Source organism: Triticum aestivum, chromosome 2A (genome assembly GCF_018294505.1).
Source record: "Triticum aestivum cultivar Chinese Spring chromosome 2A, IWGSC CS RefSeq v2.1, whole genome shotgun sequence".
Lineage (NCBI taxonomy): Eukaryota > Viridiplantae > Streptophyta > Magnoliopsida > Poales > Poaceae > Triticum > Triticum aestivum.
Window position 1 is genome coordinate 707,174,292 of NC_057797.1, and position 22,664 is coordinate 707,196,955.

General features: G+C 49.3%; 2 protein-coding genes across 2 annotated transcripts; both read left to right on the plus strand.

Moving 5' to 3' along the window:
- The first annotated feature begins 1,720 nt into the window (after window positions 1-1,720).
- Window positions 1,721-2,483, plus strand: LOC123186074 (FCS-Like Zinc finger 2). Its single transcript, XM_044597867.1, has one exon. It carries the CDS (start codon window positions 1,877-1,879, stop codon window positions 2,165-2,167), a length of 291 nt encoding a protein of 96 aa, XP_044453802.1. The 5' UTR covers window positions 1,721-1,876; the 3' UTR covers window positions 2,168-2,483.
- A 2,033-nt stretch (window positions 2,484-4,516) lies between these two features.
- LOC123186075 (FCS-Like Zinc finger 2) lies at window positions 4,517-5,273 on the plus strand. The gene has a single exon (XM_044597868.1). The coding sequence runs from the start codon at window positions 4,607-4,609 to the stop codon at window positions 4,895-4,897; it is 291 nt and encodes a 96-aa protein (XP_044453803.1). The 5' UTR covers window positions 4,517-4,606; the 3' UTR covers window positions 4,898-5,273.
- The last annotated feature ends 17,391 nt before the right edge of the window (window positions 5,274-22,664 follow it).

Here is a 22,664-nt window from a genome sequence, read left to right on the forward strand (position 1 = left end):
GTTGCATCCCGTCACCTTGCTAGTTGTCATGGATCTTGGATCGGTGGAGTCGCGACACCGTTTTCGAACTCAAAGAGCCGCGTGCGCAAGAACCGCTGATGTGGACATGACCCGATCTTTCAATGAGAGTGGGATAACTATCTATTTGGTGGAATTTGACCTTAACGATCTAGCTATACCATCGACAATATGCATCGGCAATTGCTAAACCAATTCTGATGGTTATTGACCTTGGAGTAGGAATGATCAATCTGAACAACATGGTTCGAGTTCCAGCAAGCAATCGAAGAGCCAACAAACTATGATAATGCAATCTTAATTACGAATATAAATTAATAACCCAATAAATATGGGGTTCTTGACACTTTCTTAGTCCGAAAAAACTTGTCCCAAGCTTGTCCCTTAAATGGATGTATCTAGCATTAATTTGGTGATAGATACATTATCTGAAGGATAAGCTTTTTCGGACCGATGGAGTACATGATCCGAACAAAGCGGTAGTCCTACACCTCTCACATAAGTGAACTGTTTCTAAGCTAAACAATGTCTAAACAAAAACCCGAGTCTAATCTAAAACTCATGAATTGTGGAATATATATGGAGGCCTAAGGCAAGCAGGTCTATAAAACGAAAGAATCGATCTTAGTTTTCGCGCCTGGGTTGGCTCACCTGAATTTGGTGTATGTTGCTTCGGATTGTCTTGCTATACATGACGTGCTTGTATGGATTGCCACCTGAGCCGCATCTTCATGGATTTGTATATGCGCATGCACATTTTCCTCTGTGTCTCCCTCACACATCTTGACACGTGGCTTATACAATTCTTCTACATAAAATAAAAGATTGTATTGTATTTCTCTCCCGAGCAACAAAACAATAATTTATATAATTACTAATAGAACTCTTTTGTAAATTATAACCATGTGTGAAAATTTTGGTCGTATCCGAGGTACCCATGTCCACACCAGAGAGATGTTGATAACCGAGTGAGAGAAGATGTGAATGGAGAAGATGAAGGCATCAAACCATATGGAGCTTGAGAGGAAGAAGGCGATGGAAGCATTGAGATTGACAAGGAAGCGATGAGGGTCATGAGATTCATCGAGAACTAGTAGCCGAGAATCATGTTGGCCGATACTAACTCACGGACGATGACGCCAAGAAGTGGATCACCACCATGCGCAAAGGCATCAAAGTGCGCATGAAAAAAAAACCTTTTGATTCATTTAGCTATGCATGAATTATTAATATATTTGTCGTGGAAGATATTTGAATTGTTGGGTCGTTTGATTTTTTTCAACTGTTGAATTGTTGTGTGCAATATTTATTGTTGAATGATCTACGTCACATGGGTTGCATAAATTTGGAGATGGGAAATGCGGGATACTGTTCCAGGGACGCATAAGTGGGATTCAATCCTTGCTGTTCGTAGAAATGCCCGGACATATTCGCGGACAAATGAGAGTTAAATTTAACACTTACCCTTGAAGAAGTTTAGAGAACAGAGCTTGTCCATCACGACCATCACTGTCTGCACCACAAAATCAATCAAACCCAGCCTCTATTTCAGATTTTCTACCCGAAAGGAAGCTTGGCTAATTTGACCTAAAAAAAGGCAAAATTGCGGGAACTGACTCTATAGCTAGAGCCACACGCTCAAGAACAGTCCTGTCTTTCGCCCTCCGCACGCACCAGAGCAGCATATATACCGGAGCCTTCCGCTCCGCTTCACCCAACTCGCTGGCTTCCCTCTTCCTCTGTCTCCCTTCGGGCCTTCCCCGCACACCAAAAGCAGCAAGCAAGCGCACCGCAAAGCCAAGCTCTGCTCAGCGCCTCAGCTTTGCTCGAAACTCGCTCCCACCCACCCCCACCCACAATGGCGGCTTCAGTAGGTTGTTCCTTCTTCTTCGACACCGAGCCGCTCGGCGAGCTCGGCATGCCGGCGCTAGACGCGTGCGCGCTCTGCGCCAAGCCGCTGGCGCGCGACAGTGACATCTTCATGTACAAAGGGGACACGCCCTTCTGCAGCGAGGAGTGCCGTGACAAGCAGATGCAGCTCGACGCTATCTGCTCCAGGCAGGCCGCCCGGAGGCAGCAGCGGTTCTCGTCGGGAACAGAGGCCCGGCGCTGGCATCAAGAGTGTCGGAAGGTGTCTGTCGAGAGCTAGCCGGCAAAGCTCGTAACCCAGTAGACTAGAGTTTGTCTTGAATCAACGGGATCCGAAGAATCACCGATCTGGCGATACGAAGGAGCTTGGTCTCTCCGGTTGTCTCTCGCCTGAGACGGAGAAGCAGTGAAGTAGTACGTAGTACCTGTCAAAGTCCATGTGCTGAGGCTCCGGCCATCTTGGTCGCCCACTGGACGCATCCTTCTCCTGGCTCCTTTTCGCCTGTGTGTGTGTTTGTTTGAGGCTTGTGATGTGATATGTAAATCCAAACCATTTGGAAATCCTCGTTTCAACACAAACTTTTGCCCAAAGATCATGACTTGTCTGAGTTTTATTTAATGATCTCTGATGACCGTTCATCTGTCCAACAAAACTATGCCTTAACCTAAATCGAGTATTCGTCCAGCATGGTTGAGACTGCTTGAATGAAAGTATGTACTCCCTTCGATCCATGCTAATTGTCGTTGGATAGGAGGGAGTATGCTAATTGTCGTTGGATAGGAGGGAGTAGCTTCTTTATGAACCAAACGTAGGGATGACAGTTTTGCCCATGGGTATGGGTACCCGCGGATACCCTACCCGAAAACAATGGGTATGGACAAGACTTGAAGAGATTTTCTACCCACGGATAATGGGTATCCATACCCGCAAAATATATGGGTAGGGCATGGATAAGAAATTGTGCCCATGGGTAACCTAATGGATACCCAGAAAAAATAAATAAATGAAAATAACTCCTATAACATGTGAGGTTAACATCCAACTCATATGGTCCAACCCTAAATCTTGTATTCCTTAAACAAGTCATAGCTCATAAGCTCATAATCACCTGCTCGCCACTCCTCATACGTCCTATGTAACTCCTCAAAAGATGAAATATCGACTCTTAGCTACCAGACTCTTGTCGAACACTCGATCCAGCGATCCTCAATTCCCACCACCGCCTTCCACTACGTCGGTCTTCCACCAACCGCTGCTCATACTCCCCTGATGCCTCCAAGAGGCCACCCACTGGAGGAGGCCACATACGTGCTATATATTGTACCCAATGGATACCCATTGGGTATAAGATACCCGATGGGTATGGGTAAGGGTGTCAGTTTATGTCCATGGGTATTGAAGTGGGTGGGTATAGAAAGTTTCTATGGGTATGAGTTTGGGTAGAAGGAGGTTGTACCCGCCTATACCCTACCCATTGCCATCCCTAACCAAACATACATGAAAATTCCTCTGTTAATCTGAAGACAGAGGATGATGTGGCTTCGTTATGAATTAAACGGCCGTTTAAAACCCCTTTGTTAATCGTGTAGACAGGGGATGTACTTGCACAAGATTTTGGGAAGATTCCAACGTAGTTATGTTAGTGCATGCTACGGCAAAAGGTGAAAAAAGACATGAAAAAGATTCGTTAAGCATTCACTTCACTTTGTGTTGGTGTTGATATAACGATTTTCCTTGAGATTATTTTTTGACTCGTTATGCATTCGCATTATTTTGTGTTGTTGTTAATGAGATGATTTAATGATTTTCCTTGTTCCGCCAGATCAAGATGATAGGGATTTAACTCCATTTTGAATAAGAAGGCACAAACGGGAGTGCTCTACTTTCGTCTACAGTATTGTATTTTCTCACGACAAATTCATGTTCTGTTAGTAAACGCATGGAGCAGAAACAAAGGTTATGTTTTCACCAGAAATCATATTCCTAATTAAAAAGCTGCACAAAAACTCTTGTAGTACCAGTTCATTTGCATTGCAACCACACATACAGTTATAGCTAACCGTTGTCAGATTGAAATACTCTATAGTACTAGTATGTAGCCATGTTGCAAGCCTGACGACCGTAGAACCTTGGAGGGGCAAAATTTCGTGTTTTGACCCTTTTCGTGTTTCTCCAAATTTTGGTTTTTTTAACTGTTGAATTGTTGTGTGCAATATGTATTGTCGAATGATCTATGCCAGATGAGTTGCATAAATTTGGAGATGGGAAATGCGGGACACTGTTGCAGGGACGAATAAATGGGATTCAATCCCCGCTGTTCGCAGAAATGCCCGGACATATTCGTGGACAAATGCAGGTCAAATTTAAAACTTATCCTTACAGAAGTTTAGAGAACAGAGCTAGTCCACACGACCATCACTGTCTGCACCACAAAATGAACTCAACCCAGCCTCTATTTCAGATTTTCTACTCGAAAGGCTAATCTGACAATAAAAAAAGGGAAACTTGCGGGTCTGACTCTATAGCTAGAGCCACACTCTCAAGAACAGTCCTGTCTTTCGCCATCCGTCCGCACGCGCCATATATACCCGAGCCTTCTCCTGCGCTTGACCCAACTCGCTCGCTTCCCTCTTCCTCTGTCTCCCCCTCCCCACACCAAAAGCAGCAAGCAAGCGCACCGCAAAGCCAAGCTCTGCTCGAAACTCGCCCCCACCCACAATGGCGGCTTCAGCAACGTGCTTCTTTTTCTTCGACACCGAGCCGCTCGGCGAGCCCGGCATGCCGACGCTGGACGCGTGCGCGCTCTGCTCCAAGCCGCTGGCGCGCGACAGCGACATCTTCATGTACAGAGGGGATACGCCCTTCTGCAGCGAGGAGTGCCGTGACGAGCAGATGCAGCCCGACGCTATCTGCTCCAGGCAGGCCGCCCGGAGGCAGCAGCGTTTTTCGTCCGGATACGATGCCCGGCGCTGGCATCAGGACTCCGGGAAGGTGTCCGTCGCGAGCTAGCCGGCAAAGCTCGTAGCCCAGTAGAGTAGAGTTTGGCTTGAATCAACGGGATCCGAAGAATCGCCGATCTGGCCGGCGATACGAACGAGATTGGTCTCTCCGGTTTGTCTCTCGCCTGAGACGGAGAAGCGGTGATGTATCTATCAAAGTTCATGTGCTGAGGCTCCGGCCATCTTGGTCGCCCACTGGACGCATCCTTCTCCTGGCTCCTTTTCGCCTCTGTGTGTGTGTTTGTTTGAGGCTTGCGATGTGAGCCGCGGTTGGTGCAAGTGCAACACAGCAACACCATGTGTAAATCCAAACCATTTGGAAATCCTCATTTCAAAATTTTTTGCCCAAAGATCATGACTTGTCTGAGTTTTATTTTATGATCTCTGATGACCGTTCATCTGTGCGATAAAAAGTATGCCTTAACCTAAATCTAGTATTCGTAGAGCATGATTGCAGGCTGCTTGAACGAAAGTATGTACTCCCTTCGATCCATAATAATAATTGTCGTTGGATCAGAGGGAGTAGCTTCATATTGAACCAAACGTACATGAAAATTCATCTGTTAGTCTGAAGACAGAGGATAATGTGGGTTCGTTAAAATTCCTCTGTTAATCATGTAGACAGGGGATGGACTTGCACAAGATTTCGGGAAGATTCCAACTTTAGTTATGTTAGTGCACGCTATGGCAAAAGGTGAAAAAAGACATGAAAAAGATCCGTTAAGCATTCACTTCACTTTGTGTTGATGCTCGTATAACGATTTTCCTTGAGATTATTATGTGACTCGTTATGCATTCGCATTATTTCGTGTTATTAATGAGATGATTTACCGATTTCCCTTGTTCCGCCAGATCAAGATGATGGGATTGAACTCCATTTTGACTACTTATGCACAAACTGGAGCACTCTACTTTCGTCTACAGTATAGTATTTTCTGACGACTGTCGGGGAAACTGATCCACGAACACCTATGGGGCCGGCGGACCGGGCCCCTTTCGGTTCGGCGGGGGGCGGAGGTCGCACGAAGAGCGGATCGAGGCGAAGCACACGAGCAGTTTTACCCAGCTTCGGAGCTCTCCGGAGAGATAACACTCCTACTGCTGCTTGTCTGGTTGTATTATCTTGTGTTCTTGCTCTAGAGAGAAAGCGTAGTGTTCTCTGGGCTACGAATGAATCGAAGCGAACTGTACGAACCCCCTCTACGTTGCGCATGGGCCTCCTTTTATACGCTAAAGGGGTCACCGACAGGTGGCAACGCAGAGGAGGGTATAAACGTAAAAAATGAGGTGGTTGGTACAGTTGCTTGTACAGTGCACCCTACCTAACCCTGACGGCAGGGGACAAGGGCATTAAAGGCCCGTCTGAGTCGCCCAAACAGTGCAGAAAAGGACCGTTAGGGGCGCCACCGTTCGCCACGATGGCGATCTTGTCAGCTTCGCATGCCACTGCGCACCGCTGGCTGCACAGCCTCCCGCCACGCGCGCCTGGAGAGGCCCCCAGAGCGACACGTTGGTGGATGCGCTGGAGCACGGGCACAGAGTGGCCGCCTGCCGCGGCAAGCGCCTTGCCGCTGTTGTTATCTTGTCGGGTCCGGAAGCTTGTCGCTCTCCAGGCCTCGAGGTACCTTGGTTGGTCTTCCCGGCAAACTCCTCTTGCCAGGGCCTTGTTGCCTTGCCGGAGCGCGTGGCGCGTCGCGGCAAGTTCCTTGGAGTGCCTTGGTTGGCCTTCCCGGCAAGCTCCTCTTGCCGGGGCCTTGTCTCCTGAGCTTAAATACTTTGTTCTTGAATGGCTCCAAGGGAACCATGGAGGATCTTGGCATTCGCCCGGCAAGCCTTGCCGCGGGGTGCTGCAACTGCCCGTGCACAAGTTCGGGGTACTAGGGTACCCCTATTCTAGTACACCGACAGGAGGCCCCGGGCCTGGGCCAGACACGGTGCCGAGCGCTGTTGGGCCAGGCCCAAGACAGGGCACGGGCACACGCGGGCTGGGCCACGCCGAATCTCGCTCCGTATCCACCGCGCTCTCCCATAACAGCACGCATTGAATGCGGCATCGTGGGAGAGATCGTGGGTGGTTGTTTATTCGGAAGGGTGAAACGTCCGCCCCGTCCCTCTTTATAAGCAGAGGAAACAGGGGCAGTTCGTTCCCCCTCGCTGGTTGCTGCTACTTCATCTTCAAGAAACTCCGCCGCTCCCCCCTTCTTTTCGAAGCCGAGAGAGCAGCGCTCCGCCCCCCATTGCCACCAGCATCACCAACGCCGTCGACTTTCCCCACCACCTCCGCCATGGCTCCGAAAGCCGACAAGGGAAAGGGCGTGAAGTCGGCCGAGGCGCAGCGGCTCGCGGCGCTGCGGAAGGATCGGGCGATCTTCACCCCCCAGCTCGGCGCAAAGGAGCTGAGGGAGTACTTCTTCCTCTTCTGGGCGACGGAGACGCGGGCGCATCCGCGCACGAGGGTACTCCCGGCCGCTGCTTCGGAGCTGGCTCCAAACGGGTACCCGTTCTTCGCGCTATTCTTCTACTGCGGGCTCTGCCCGCCCTTCTCAGAGTTCTTCTGTGATATTATGAACACATATGGCTTCCGCCTCCTTGACTTCACCCCCAACGCCGTCCTGACCATGGCAGTTTTCGCACATTTGTGCAAAAACTTTGTCGGAGTCCACCCTAGTGTTGCCCTTTTCCGCCACTTCTTCATACCTCGGGTAGAGAGAGGAGAGCCGCTTGCCTGAGGGATTGCCTGGATCTCGAGAGTCGGCAAGAAAGAGGCGTACTTGGAGGGTGAGCTCCGCAGCAAGTGGGAGGAGTGGAGAGCGGAGTGGTACTGGATCGTTGAGGAGAATCCGCAGCCCTTCACCGCCGTGCGCCAAGCTCCAATAGTGCGCGGCAATGACTGGAGCAACGTGGCCCCGGAAGATGAGAGGCTGAAGATCGCCATCACTAGGATTCTTCGCCTCAGGCTTGCCGGGCTCACTATAGGTGCTGTCGGAACAGATTTCCTCCGCCGCCGCATTGCCCCCCTGCAGGAGAGGGGGAGGCCTGCCTGGGAATTCAAGAATTCGGCGGACATCATGAGGCTGCGGCCGGGCCTCAACTACAACTTCACCGTCCTGGAGCTGGATGCGATGCTTTTGGAGTTGTTCAAACGCGACCCCCAGCACCCATTCACACTGCCGAGGGGCGTAGTTCCTTTGTGCAATAACTCTTCGCTTGACCGGATCCGCGCCATGATGCCGTTGTGCGATTCACACGAAATCGTCCCAACTTGGCAAGAGCCTGCGGATGACGTTGTGCGAGCGTTCTTCGACACCTTGGAGGAAGTGTCGGTCCACGCTGACGAGCAGAAGAGCCTCACCCGTGACACCACCGACGAGGAGCTGCAGCGCATCGCCACTACGGCGGAAGAGGTTGCGGCCGCAGCTGCCGCGGGCGCGTTCGGTTTCACTGTGGAGGAGGCGGAGGCTGCAGAGGCGGCAAACCTTGCCGAGCGCGCGGAGTTCATTGGCGAGGAAGAGCTTGCCGGTTCTGAAGCCGAGCTGAGCGAGGCCGGCGAGGAAGAGCCTGAGTCCTCAGAAGGCTTGCCGCAGGCGGAGCCCCCGGCCCCGCCAAGAAGGCGTCTTCGCAGGGCCGCGGACATAGCGGGGCGGCAGCCGGCTCAACAGCCGCCAAGCCGTGCGACACGCTCTACCGCGGCAAGTCATGTTGCCGCGGGAGCGCCTCATGCAGCAGCGGCAACTGGAGCGGGATCTTCCTGGGCAACCGCCCCCGCCCCCGCCAAGCGGGCAAGGGATCCTACTCCTCCGCCTCGCCGCACCAGAGGGGAGCCGGACTTCGATCTTTCCGCGCTCAGCTCCGACGAGGAGGAAGAAGAGTAAGCTTCTTTGGTGCTCTTATAGTTCTTCAATCTTGCTGTTTTTATCTTGTATCTGACTTGCTTCAATCTGGACTCCTTTCTTTTCAGGACGCTGGCCCAGAAAGTGTTGGAAATATGCCCTAGAGGCAATAATAAAAGTATTATTATTATATTTCCTTGTTCATGATAATTGTCTTTTATTCATGCTATAACTGTATTATCCGGAAATCGTAATACACGTGTGAATACATAGACCACAATATGTCCCTAGTGAGCCTCTAGTTGACTAGCTCGTTGTGATCAACAGATAGTCATGGTTTCCTGGCTATGGACATTGGATGTCGTTGATAACGGGATCACATCATTAGGAGAATGATGTGATGGACAAGACCCAATCCTAAGACTAGCACAAAAGATCGTGTAGTTCATTTGCTAGAGCTTTGCCAATGTCAAGTATCTCTTCCTTCGACCATGAGAGCGTGTAACTCCTGGATACCGTAGGAGTGCTTTGGGTGTATCAAACGTCACAACGTAACTGGGTGACTATAAAGGTGCACTACAGGTATCTCCGAAAGTATCTATTGTTTTATGCGGATCGAGACTGGGATTTGTCACTCCGTGTAAACGGAGAGGTATCTCTGGGCCCACTCGGTAGGACATCATCATATGCGCAATGTGACCAAGGAGTTGATCACGGGATGATGTGTTACGGAACGAGTAAAGTGACTTGCCGGTAACGAGATTGAACAAGGTATTGGATACCGACGATCGAATTCGGGCAAGTAACATACCGATAGACAAAGAGAATTGAATACGGGATTGATTAAGTCCTTGACATCATGGTTCATCCGATGAGATCATCGTGGAACATGTGGGAGCCATCATGGGTATCCAGATCCCGATGTTGGTTATTGACCGGAGAACGTCTCGGTCATGTCTACATGTCTCCCGAACCCGTAGGGTCTACACACTTAAGGTTCGATGACGCTAGGGTTATAAAGGAAGTTTGTATGTGGTTACCGAATGTTGTTCGGAGTCCCGGATGAGATCCCGGACATCACGAGGAGTTCCGGAATGGTCCGGAGGTAAAGATTTATATATGGGAAGTCCTATTTTGGCCACCGGAAAATGTTCGGGATTTTTCGGTATTGTACCGGGAAGGTTCTAGAAGGTTCCGGAGTGGGGCCCACCTGCATGGGGGGACCCACATGGACGTGGGTAGTGGGGCCAAGGCCCCACACCCCTGGTCAAGGCGCACCAAGATCCCCCCTTAGAAGGAATAAGATCATATCCCGAAGGGATAAGATCAAGATCCCTAAAAAGGGGGGATAACAATCGGTGGGGAAGGAAATAATGAGATTTCTTTCCTCCCACCTTGGCCAAACGCCCCAATGGACTTGGAGGGCAAGAAACCAGCCCCTCCACCCCTATATATAGTGGGGAGGCGCATGGGAGCTATACACAAAGTTCTGGCACAGCCCTACCTCTCTCCCTACTCCTCCTCTCCCATGGTGCTTGGCGAAGCCCTGCTGGATTGCCACGCTCCTCCACCACCACCACGCCGTTGTGCTGCTGTTGGATGGAGTCTTCCTCAACCTCTCCCTCTCTCCTTGCTGGATCAAGGCATGGGAGACGTCACCGGGCTGTACGTGTGTTGAACGCGGAGGTGCCGTCCGTTCGGCACTAGGATCATCGGTGATTTGAATCACGACAAGTACGACTCCATCAACCCCGTTCACTTGAACGCTTCCGCTTAGCGATCTACAAGGGTATGTAGATGCACTCTCTTTCTACTCGTTGCTGGTCTCTCCATAGATAGATCTTGGTGACACGTAGGAAAATTTTGAATTTCTGCTACATTCCCCAACAGTGGCATCATGAGCTAGGTCTATTGCGTAGATTCTTTGCACGAGTAGAACACAAAGTAGTTGTGGGCGTTGATGTTGTTCAATATGCTTACCGTTACTAGTCCAATCTTGTTTCGACGGTATTGTGGGATGAAGCGGCCCGGACCGACCTTACACGTACTCTTACGTGAGACAGGTTCCACCGATTGACATGCACTTGGTGCATAAGGTGGCTAGCGGGTGCCAGTCTCTCCCACTTTAGTCGGAACGAATTCGATGAAAAGGGTCCTTATGAAGGGTAAATAGCAATTGGCATATCACGTTGTGGTCTTGCGTAGGTAAGAAACGTTCTTGCTAGAAACCCATAGCAGCCACGTAAAACCTGCAACAACAATTAGAGGACGTCTAACTTGTTTTTGCAGGGTATGCTATGTGATGTGATATGGCCAAGAAGAATGTGATGAATGATATGTGATGTATGAGATTGATCATGTTCTTGTAATAGGATTCACGACTTGCATGTCGATGAGTATGACAACCGGCAGGAGCCATAGGAGTTGTCTTTATTTATTGTATGACCTGCGTGTCATTGAAGAATGCCATGTAAACTACTTTACTTTATTGCTAAACGCGTTAGTCATAGAAGTAGAAGTAGTCGTTGGCGTGACAACTTCATGAAGACACGATGATGAAGATCATGATGATGGAGATCATGGTGTCGTGCCGGTGACGATGATGATCATGGAGCCCCGAAGATGAAGATCAAAAGGAGCAAAATGATATTGGCCATATCATGTCACTATTTGATTGCATGTGATGTTTATCATGTTTATGCATCTTGTTTGCTTAGGACGACGGTAGTAAATAAGATGATCCCTTACAAAATTTCAAGAAGTGTTCTCCCCTAACTGTGCACCGTTGCTACAGTTCGTCGCTTCTAAGCACCACGTGATGATCGGGTGTGATGGATTCTTACGTTCACATACAACGGGTGTAAGACAGTTTTACACAGCGAAAACACTTAGGGTTAACTTGACGAGCCTAGCATGTGCAGACATGGCCTCGGAACACGGAGACCGAAAGGTCGAGCATGAGTCGTATGGTAGATACGATCAACATGAGGATGTTCACCGATGATGACTAGTCCGTCTCACGTGATGATCGGACACGGCCTAGTTGACTCGGATCATGTGATCACTTAGATGACCAGAGGGATGTCTATCTAAGTGGGAGTTCATAAGATGAACTTAATTATCCTGAACATAGTCAAAAGACCTTTTGCAAATTATGTCGTAAGCTCGCGCTTTAGTTCCACTGTTTAGATATGTTCCTAGAGAAAATATAGTTGAAAGTTGATAGTAGCGATTATGCGATCAGTAGAAAGCTTATGTCCTTAATGCACCGCTCAGTGTGCTGAACCCCAACGTCGTTTGTCGATGTTGCGAACATCGGACATACACGTTTTGATAACTACGTGATAGTTCAATTAAATGGTTTAAGTAGAGGCACCAAAGACGTTTTCGAAACGTCGCGGAACATATGAGATGTTTCGAGGGCTGAAATTGGGATTTCAGGCTCGTGCCCACGTCAAGAGGTATCAGACCTCCGACGATTTTCTTAGCCTGCAAACTAAGGGAGAAAAGCTCAATCGTTGAGCTTGTGCTCAGATTGTCTGAGCACAACAATCACTTGAATCGAGTGGGAGTTGATCCTCCAGATGAGATAGTGATGTTTCCCCAAAGTCATTGCCACCAAGCTGCTAGAGCTTCGTGATTAACTATAACATATCAGGGATAGATATGATGATCCTTGAAATATTCATGATGTTTGACACCGCGAAAGTAGAAATCAAGAAGGAGCATCAATTGTTGATGGTTGGTGAAACCACTAGTTTCAAGAAGGGCAAGGGAACAAAGGGATACTTCATGAAACGGCAATTCAGCTGCTGCTCTAGTGAAGAAACCCAAGGTTGAACCCAAACCCGAGACTAAGTGCTTCTGTAATAAGGGGAACAACCACTGGAGCAGCATTACCCTAGATACTTGGTAGATGAGAAGGCTGGCGAGGTCGATAGAAGTATATTGGATATACATTATGTTAATGTATACTTTACTAGTACTCCTAGTAGCACCAGGGTATTGGATACCGGTTCGGTTGCTAAGTGTTAGTAACTCGAAATAAAAGCTACGGAATAAACGGAGACTGGCTAAAGGTGAGCTGACGATATATGTTGGAAGTGTTTCTAAGGTTGATATGATCAAGCATCGCACGCTCCCTCTACCACCAAGATTGGTGTTTGCGTTGAGCATAGACATGATTGGATTATGTCTATCGCAATACGGTTATTCATTTAAGGAGAATAATGGTTACTCTATTTTGAATAATACCTTCAATGGTCTTGCACCTAAAGGAATGGTTTATTGAATCTCGGTCGTAGTGATACACATTTTCATGCCAAAAGATATAAGATAGTAATGATAGTACCACTTACTTGTGGCACTGCCATGTAAGTCATAATGGTATAAAACGCATGAAGAAGCTCCATGTTGATGGATCTTTGGACTCACTCGTTTTTGAAAAGTTTGAGACATGCGAACCATGTCTATTGGTGTATATGCATGAAGAAATTCCATGCAAATGGATCGTTCGGACTCACTTGATTTTGAATCACTTGAGATATGCAAATCATACCACATGGGCAAGATGACTGAAAAGCCTCATTTTCAGTAAGATGGAACAAGATAGCAACTTGTTGGAAGTAACACATTTTGATGTGTGCAGTCGAATGAGTGCTGAGGCATGCAGTGAATATCATTATGTTCTTACTTCACAGATGATTCGAGTAAATGTTGAGTATATTTACTTGATGAAACACAAGTCTGAATTATTGAATGGTTCAAGTAATTTCAGAGTGAAGTAGCAGATCATTGTGACAAGAGGATAAAATGTCTATGATATGATCATAGAGATGAATATCTGAGTTACGAGTTTTGGCACACAATTAAGACATTGTGGAAATTGTTTCGCAATTAATACCGCCTGGAACACCATAATGTGATGGTGTGTCTGAACATCATAGTTGCACCCTATTGGATATGGTGCGTACCATGATGTCTCTTATCGAATTACCACTATCGTTCATGGGTTAGGCATTAGAGACAACCACATTCACTTTAAATAGGGCACCACGTAATTCTGATGAGATGACACCGTATGAATTATGGTTTAGAGAAACCTAAGTTGTCGTTTCTTAAAAGTTTGGGGCTGCGACGCTTATATGAAAAAGTTTCAGGTTGATAAGCTCGAACCCAAAGCGAATAAAATGCATCTTCATAGGAAACCCAAAACAGTTGGGTATACCTCCTAATTCAGATCCGAAAGCAATATGGATTGTTTCTAGAATCGGGTCCTTTCTCGAGGAAAAGTTTCTCTCGAAAGAATTGAGTGGGAGGATGGTGGAGACTTGATGAGGTTATTGAACCGTCTCTTCAACTAGTGTGTGACAGGGCACAGGGAGTTGTTCCTGTGGCACCTACACCAATTGAAGTGGAAGCTTATGATATTGATCATGAAACTTCGGATCAAGTCACTGCCTAACCTCGTAGGATGACAAGGATGCGTACCACTTCAGAGTGGTACGTAATCCTGTCTTGAAGGTCATGTTGCTAGACAACAATGAACCTACGAGCTATGGAGAAGCGATGGTGGGCCCGGATTCCGATAAATGGCTTGAGGCCATAAAATCCGAGAGAGGATCCATGTATGAAAACAAAGTGTAGACTTTGGCAGAACGGCTCGATGGTCGTAAGGCTAATGAGTACAGATGGATTTCAAAAGGAAGACGGACAATGATGGTAAATGTCACCATTAAGAAAGCTCGACTTGTCGTTAAGATGTTTTCCGACAAGTTCAAGGAGTTGACTACGATGAGATTTTCTCACTCGTAGCGATGTTAAGAGTCTGTTGGAATTATATTAGCGATTACTACATTATTTATGAAATCTTGCAGATAGGATGTCAAAACATTGTTTCCTCGACGATTTTAATGAGGAAAGGTTGTATGTGATACAACCGGAAGGTTTTGTCAATCCCGAAAGATGCTAATAAGTATGCAAAGCTCCAGCAATCCTTCTAAGGACTGGAGTGAGCATCTCGGAGTTGGAATGTATGCTTTGATGATGATCAAAAATTTTGGGTTTGTACAAAGTTTATGAGAAACTTGTATTTCCAAAGAAGTGAGTGGGAGCACTATAGAATTTCTGATGAGTATATGTTGTTGACATATTGTTGATAAGAAATGACGTAGAATTTCTGGAAAGCATATAGGGTTATTTTGAAAGTGTTTTTCAATGGAAAGCCTGGATTAAGCTACTTGAACATTGAGCATCAAGATCTATAAGGATAGATCAAAATGCTTAATAATACTTTCAAATGAGCACATACCTTGACATGATCTTGAAGGTGTTCAAGATGGACCAGTCAAAGAAGGAGTTCTTGCCTGAGTTGTAAGGTACGAAGTTAAGACTTAAAGCTCGACCACGGCAGAATAGAGAGAAAGGACGAAGGTCGTCCCCTATGCTTAAGACGTAGGCTCTTCAGTATGCTATGCTGTGTACCGCACTTGAAGTGTGCCTTGCCATGAGTCAGTCAAGGGGTACAAGAGTGATCCAAGAATGGCTCACAGGACAGCGGTCAAAGTTATCCTTAGTAACTAGTGGACTAAGAAATTTTCTCGATTATGGAGGTGGTAAAAGAGTTCGTCGTAAAGGTTACGACGATGCAAGCTTGACACCTATCCGGATAGCTCTGAGTAGAGAGACCGGATACATATAATGGAGCAATAATTTAGAATAGCTCCAAGTAGAACAGTTGTTTGGAATAGCTCCAAATAGAGCGTGGTAGCTGCATCTAGGAGATGACATAGAGATTTGTAAAGCACACACGGATCTGAAAGGTTCAGACCCGTTGACTAAAACCTCTCTCGCAAGCAACATGATCAAACATAAAACTCATTGAGTGTTAATCACATAGTGATGTGAACTAGACTACTGACGCTAGTAAACTCTTGGGTATTAGTCACATGGCGATGTGACCTGTGAGTGTTAATCACATGGCGATGTGAACTAGATTATTGACTCTAGTGCAAGTGGGAGACTGTTGGAAATATGCCCTAGAGGCAATAATAAAAGTATTATTATTATATTTCCTTGTTCATGATAATTGTCTTTTATTCATGCTATAACTGTATTATCCGGAAATCGTAATACACGTGTGAATACATAGACCACAATATGTCCCTAGTGAGCCTCTAGTTGACTAGCTCGTTGTGATCAACAGATAGTCATGGTTTCCTGGCTATGGACATTGGATGTCGTTGATAACGGGATCACATCATTAGGAGAATGATGTGATGGACAAGACCCAATCCTAAGACTAGCACAAAAGATTGTGTAGTTCATTTGCTAGAGCTTTGCCAATGTCAAGTATCTCTTCCTTCGATCATGAGAGCGTGTAACTCCTGGATACCGTAGGAGTGCTTTGGGTGTATCAAACGTCACAACGTAACTGGGTGACTATAAAGATGCACTACAGGTATCTCCGAAAGTATCTATTGTTTTATGCGGATCGAGACTGGGATTTGTCACTCCGTGTAAACGGAGAGGTATCTCTGGGCCCACTCGGTAGGACATCATCATATGTGCAATGTGACCAAAAAGTTGATCACGGGATGATGTGTTACGGAACGAGTAAAGTGACTTGCCGGTAACGAGATTGAACAAGGTATTGGATACCGACGATCGAATTCGGGCAAGTAACATACCGATAGACAAAGGGAATTGAATACGGGATTGATTAAGTCCTTGACATCGTGGTTCATCCGATGAGATCATCGTGGAACATGTGGGAGCCATCATGGGTATCCAGATCCCGCTGTTGGTTATTGACCGGGGAACGTCTCGGTCATGTCTACATGTCTCCCGAACCCGTAGGGTCTACACACTTAAGGTTCGATGACGCTAGGGTTATAAAGAAAGTTTGTATGTGGTTACGGAATGTTGTTCGGAGTCCCGGATGAGATCCCGGACGCCCCGAGGAGTTCCGGAATGGTCCGGAGGTAAAGATTTATATATGGGAAGTCCTATTTTGGCCACCAGAAAATGTTCGGGATTTTTCGGTATTGTACCGGGAAGGTTCTAGAAGGTTCCAGAGTGGGGCCCACCTGCATGGGGGGACCCACATGGACGTGGGTAGTGGGGGCAAGGCCCCACATCCCTGGTCAAGGCGCACCAAGATCCCCCCTTAGAAGGAATAAGATCATATCCCGAAGGGATAAGATCAAGATCCCTAAAAAGGGGGGATAACAATCGGTGGGGAAGGAAATAATGAGATTTCTTTCCTCCCACCTTGGCCAATGCCCCAATGGACTTGGAGGGCAAGAAACCAGCCCCTCCACCCCTATATATAGTGGGGAGGCGCATGGGAGCTATACACGAAGTTCTGGCACAGCCCTACCTCTCTCCCTACTCCTCCTCTCCCATGGTGCTTGGCGAAGCCCTGCTGGATTGCCACGCTCCTCCACCACCACCACGCCGTTGTGCTGCTGGAGTCTTCCTCAACCTCTCCCTCTCTCCTTGCTGGATCAAGGCGTGGGAGACGTCACCGGGCTGTACGTGTGTTGAACGCGGAGGTGCCGTCCGTTCGGCACTAGGATCATCGGTGATTTGAATCACGACGAGTACGACTCCATCAACCCCGTTCACTTGAACGCTTCCGCTTAGCGATCTACAAGGGTATGTAGATGCACTCTCTTTCTACTCGTTGCTGGTCTCTCCATAGATAGATCTTGGTGACACGTAGGAAAATTTTGAATTTCTGCTACGTTCCCCAACAGAAAGCGGCGAAGAGGGCCAAGGCCGCGGTGATTGTCATCGAGGATGACCCCACCGTGTCAGTAGGTGGTGGGTCCGAGGCCACCTTGACGGACCTGGCAATCACTCCTCAAAGCAGCCCCCAGCGCAGCCCTCAGCGTAAGTTCATAGTTTAGCCTTCTGCTGCCGGGCGCGCTTGAGTGCTTCTTTCTTTGTTGATATCTTGCTTGTTGATTTGTGTAGGAGCAGAGCAGCCACATCAGGAGCGCCCGGAAGCTGGTCCCGAGGTGCCATCTGCTTCGAATACGCCGCCAAGGGAGGGGTTCCCGGTAAGGGAGCGCTCTCCGGCAAGGGAGAACTCTCCGGCAAGGGGCAGCTCTCCGGCAAGGGACGGCACCATTGATCCTGCGGCGACCGAGGCCGCAACTGCAGATCTTGGTACAGGTAATCCACTTGCCCAGAAACTTTCCCTTGGGTTCTTCTTCTTCTGATTTTCTTCTCTTGGATTTTGGATTGCTTTTTCTCCTTTCTTCGTTCTTCAGACCCATCTGCGGCTGAGCCAATGGAGATAGAGGACGCCGGCGAGGAAGGGGCCGGTGCTGACGAGGCCGCCGGCGAGGAGGCCGCCAGGGCTGCCGCCGCAGAAGCCGGCGAGGGGTCGGGCGATCGCACTGACGACCCTGAGGCCGCAGGAGCGCGAGGCGCTGCACCGACCGCCGATCCCTCTGCTGCTTCTGCGGAGCCGGGCTCCGAGGAGCCCCAGCCCGGCGCCTACTTGAAGGCCGGCGACGGTATCTTCATCAAGCTACCCTGGGCGTCGAGCTCCAGGGCGCCGGTCGAGGGGGAAACTTTCGACGGGGAGGTGCTCGCCTCTGTTGGACTGTCGTTGGTCGACGCGCCCAGCAGCAGCAGCGGCGAGCTTGAGGAGGAGCAGCTACTGCGGAAGCTGCTGTCACTCTACCGCGCCCGGCAAGCCAAACTAGCTTCCCGGGAAGCGCTTGTTGCGAAGGCGGGAGTTGACATGGAGAAGCGCGCGGAAGAGCTCCGGGGCCAAAATCAAGAAGCTCTCCGGTCCCTGGTGCAGGAGCGGGAGCGACTCGACGAGGAGCGCACGGCCTTCCTTCTCGAGAAGGCCGAGGCTGAGGAGGAGCAAAGGCTGGCCGCCGAAAAGCAGTCCGCGCGGGAAGGTGAACTAGTGCAGCGGAAGGCCAACCTCGACAGCTACGAGGAAGAGCTCGCCGAGCGCGAGCAAGCACTTAGCGGGGCGCTCAAGGAGGCAAAGGACGCTGCGGCAATTGCAGAGGCCGCCAAGAAAGAGCTGGAGGAGAAGGTGGCGCAGCTGGAGGCCAACATTGGGAAGAGCGGCGAGGAGCTTGCCGCGCTCAAGCGTGAGCATGAGAAGGATGCTGCCGCCCACAGTGAGCTGCAAGGTCTTCTCGCTGAGAGGGGCAAGGAGCTCAGCGCCGCCAAGAATTCCAAAGCAGACCTGGAGCTGAAGCTGGCCACGCTGACGCAGACGCTGGAGGCCGTCAAGGAGCGGGAGAAGACCTTGTCGGAGAAGGTAAGGCTGACGCGGCGCTGCTGGAGAGCGTTGCAGTTACCCAGAACTCGTTCAGAGACACTATGAAGCACTGGACCGAGGGTCTGGTGAACATTGCCGCAGTCATCAACGAGGAGCTGGTGCAGCTGGGGATGGAGGACTTTGGGTATCCTTCCGACGAGAGTTTCAACCCAGCGTCAAGCTCAGCCTGTTCTTCAAGGGCATGGCGACGGCACTCCAGCGGCTCCGGGAGAGGATCCCAAAGCAGCTGGCCGACGAGTCGCGCAAAATCTGCGCCGAGGTTCTCCAGAAGGTGCTAATGAAGGTAGCCTTCCGCAATCCAGGCCTCAGCTTCACCAACGTCCTCAGGTCCTTGCCGCCTGACGCCGATCTGGATGCACTCAAGGCCCTTGTCGCACCCATTGTGGACAAGATGAGCGAGATCAAGAGGGTCGAGGGCGGACGCGTAGACTAGGCCGCCCATTTCTTCTTTTCCCTTGTCGCTGCTAATCATGTTATGAAAATAGTCTATTAGAGCTGCGACAAGTTATCTTGTAATATAACTTTATTTCTGTTATCAATTGCTATGTTATTTCCTTTACTAGATTCCTTCCTTTGTATGTTTTTACCCTACGCTTCTAGGGAACTTGTCGGCGCAGGCGCCCGAGCCGCGAGCGCTGAGTGCGGAACTTCAGCAGCCTGCTGGCGGCGCTGCTTCCGACAAGAAACCTTGTCGCGACTAGATGCAGCATGCTTAAGCTGTTGAGCGGACTCGAAACAAAGTAAGGGCGCAACTAGCCACGAGTTGGTTCCTCCGCGCACAGGTTTTCCATACAAAGCAGGGTCGTTCGAGGAAGATAACTCAAAAATTTAAAAAGTGATTGCTCAAACTTTGGCAACTTAGCTTTTCTGTCGTTTGCTTCCCGGCAAGGCAGGACTTCGCTTGAACGACGCCTGGTCCATACCACAATCTTCTCTTTCCCCCCCGGCAAACATGTGTGCGGGGGAACCTTCTTTTCCTTTGTTGAAAAGAAGAAAGAAGAGAAAATAATGATATGGAGCCCTTCGGCTCGTTAGTACTTACCGAATGTAGGTGCTGCACAAAGTGTCAGATAATCGCATGCAAGAAAGAAACTAATGCATGAGATGGACAAGTTGTGCGGAGCACATGGGGTTTTACTTATGCACGGGATCTGCGCCCGACTTTGTACAAAGGATTACATGCAACAGCGGCAAGACTTGTACAAAAGGTGGTTGCCGGAACGGGTTCCGGCAACCGCGCCCTACGGGAAAAACTTACGAAGATGTTCTATGTTCCAGGAGTTGCTCACCGGAATGCCATCTTCGGTCTCAAGGCGGACAGCGCCGGGCCTTGTGACTCGTTTCACCCGATAAGGGCCTTCCCACTTCGGCGTCAACTTGCTGGAATTCTTGACGGACTGAACGCGCCGAAGAACAAGGTCGCCTTCCTCGAAGCTTCTGGCTTTAACTTTGCGGCTATGATAGCGGCGCAAAGCTTGCTGGTATCGAGCAGCTCGTACAGCAGCCTGAAGACGATCTTCCTCAAGGAGCAGCGCGTCGTCTTGTCGCAGCTGTTCTTGCTCAAGCTCATCATAAGCGAGCACTCAAGGTGATCCGTATACGAGTTCCGTGGGGAGAACTGCCTCTGCTCCATAGACTAGAGCGAAAGGTGTCTGGCCAGTGACTCGATTTGGCGTCGTTCTGATCGACCAAAGAACCACCGGCAGCTCCTCGATCCAGTTCCGTCCGCACTTGTGCAGCCTGTCGAAAGTTCTGGTCTTGAGCCCGCGCAGCACTTCAGCATTTGCCCTCTCTACTTGACCGTTGCTTCTCGGATGAGCAACAGAAGCGAAGCAGACCTTGGCGCCAAGGTTTTGGACGTACTGCATGAAGGTGCGGCTCGTGAATTGCGTGCCGTTGTCGGTGATGATCCTGTTAGGGATCCCGAAATGGCAAACAATTGATCTGAAGAACTTGACTGCTGACTGTGCTATCACCTTCCTCACTGGCTGCACTTCCGGCCACTTTGTGAACTTGTTGATTGCGACGTACAAGTACTCAAAGCCCCCGACAGCTCGGGGGAAGGGGCCGAGGATATCTAGCCTCCAGACCGAAAATGGCCAGGATAAAGGGATCGTCTGGAGAGCTTGAGCTGGCTGTTGTATCTGTTTGGAGTGGAACTGGCACGCTTCACACTTGGTTACTTGTGCAGTTGCATCCTGGAGGGCTGTCAGCCAAAAGAAACCTTGCCGGAAAGCTTTGCCGGCAAGTGCTCTTGCGCCAATGTGGTGGCCACATATGCCTCCATGTATCTCTGCCAACAGCTTTTGTCCATCTTCCCGGCGAATACACTTCAATTTCACACCATTGAGTCTTCTTCTGTATAGTATGCTATCGACAAACTGGTACATACTTGACTGCCGGGCTACTCTTTCCGCTTCTTCTTGTTCTTCGGGAAGTTCTCCTGTCTGAAGGAAGTGGACAATCTGCTGTGCCCATGCTAGAGCTTGTGGCTCGATAACAAGGACTAAAGGCACATCTGCTACTGCGGGAACATCCGCTTCCACGGCAAGGACTTGTGGTCCTGCCGGAGCTTGATGTTCCCCGGCAAGCTTGCCGGAGCAAAACTTGTCGGGAGCGTCTGCTTCAACGGAACAAACCATAAGGCTTGCCGGAGCAGACTGCCCCTCAGCCTCCTTGGTGTTGATCTTGGGGACTTTCTTGGCGGCGGCTTCGGGGAGCTCTGCCGGAAAGTAGTCACCAGAAACCAACTTCCTCTTCTTGCTTTGTCCAGTTGATGGTGTTACGGATGGTTGAGTCAACTTAAGCACAAAGATCCCTGGTTCCACAGGTAACTTTAGTGCGGCGCACTTTGACAGACCATCAACAATGTCATTCTGAGCTCTTGGGATATGCTCCATTTGTAGGCCGTCAAAGTGCTCTTCTAGATTCCTCACTTCATCAACATATGCTTCCATCAACGGACTCTGGTAGTTCTTGTTCACTTGTCGGACGACAAGCTGTGAGTCACCCCTGACAATGAGCTTCTTGATCCCAAGGTCTGCTGCGATTCTGAGACCGGCAAGCAATCCTTCATACTTTGCAGTATTGTTGGTTGCTTGCTCTTTGGGAAAGTGCGTCTGGACTAGGTACTTGAGGTGCTCTCTGGTGGGTGCGACAAGCAGCACGCCTGCACCGGCGCCTTGCAGCGAGAAGGCACCATCAAAGTACATCAGCCACTCTTTGCTTGCCTCTTTGACGGGGATGCTCGTCTCTGGAATTTCTTCATCTGGGGTTGGCGTTCACTCTGCTATGAACTCTGCCAATGCTCTGCTTTGGATAGTTGAAGTGCTCTCAAACTTGAGGCCAAAGCTTGACAGTTCCAGCGCCCACTCGACAATCCTGCCTGTTGCTTCTGGATTTTGCAGTATCCTCTTCAGCGGAAAGCGAGTGACGACTGTGATCTCATGTGCTTGGAAGTAATGGCGCAGCTTTCTCGAGGCCATGAGGAGGCCGAAAAGCAACTTCTGTACACCAGAGTACCTTGATCTAGCCCCCTGCAGAAGAGAACTGACAAAGTAAACTGGGCGCTGCACCATTCTCTTCGGCATCTTATCATGCTCCTGCGCAAACCCATGTTTGTCGGGACC

Coding starts and splice junctions, on each gene's coding strand:
- LOC123186074 (XM_044597867.1), top strand. CDS start 1,877: ATGGCGGCTTCAGTAGGTTGTTCCTTCTTCTTCGACACCGAGCCGCTC.
- LOC123186075 (XM_044597868.1), top strand. CDS start 4,607: ATGGCGGCTTCAGCAACGTGCTTCTTTTTCTTCGACACCGAGCCGCTC.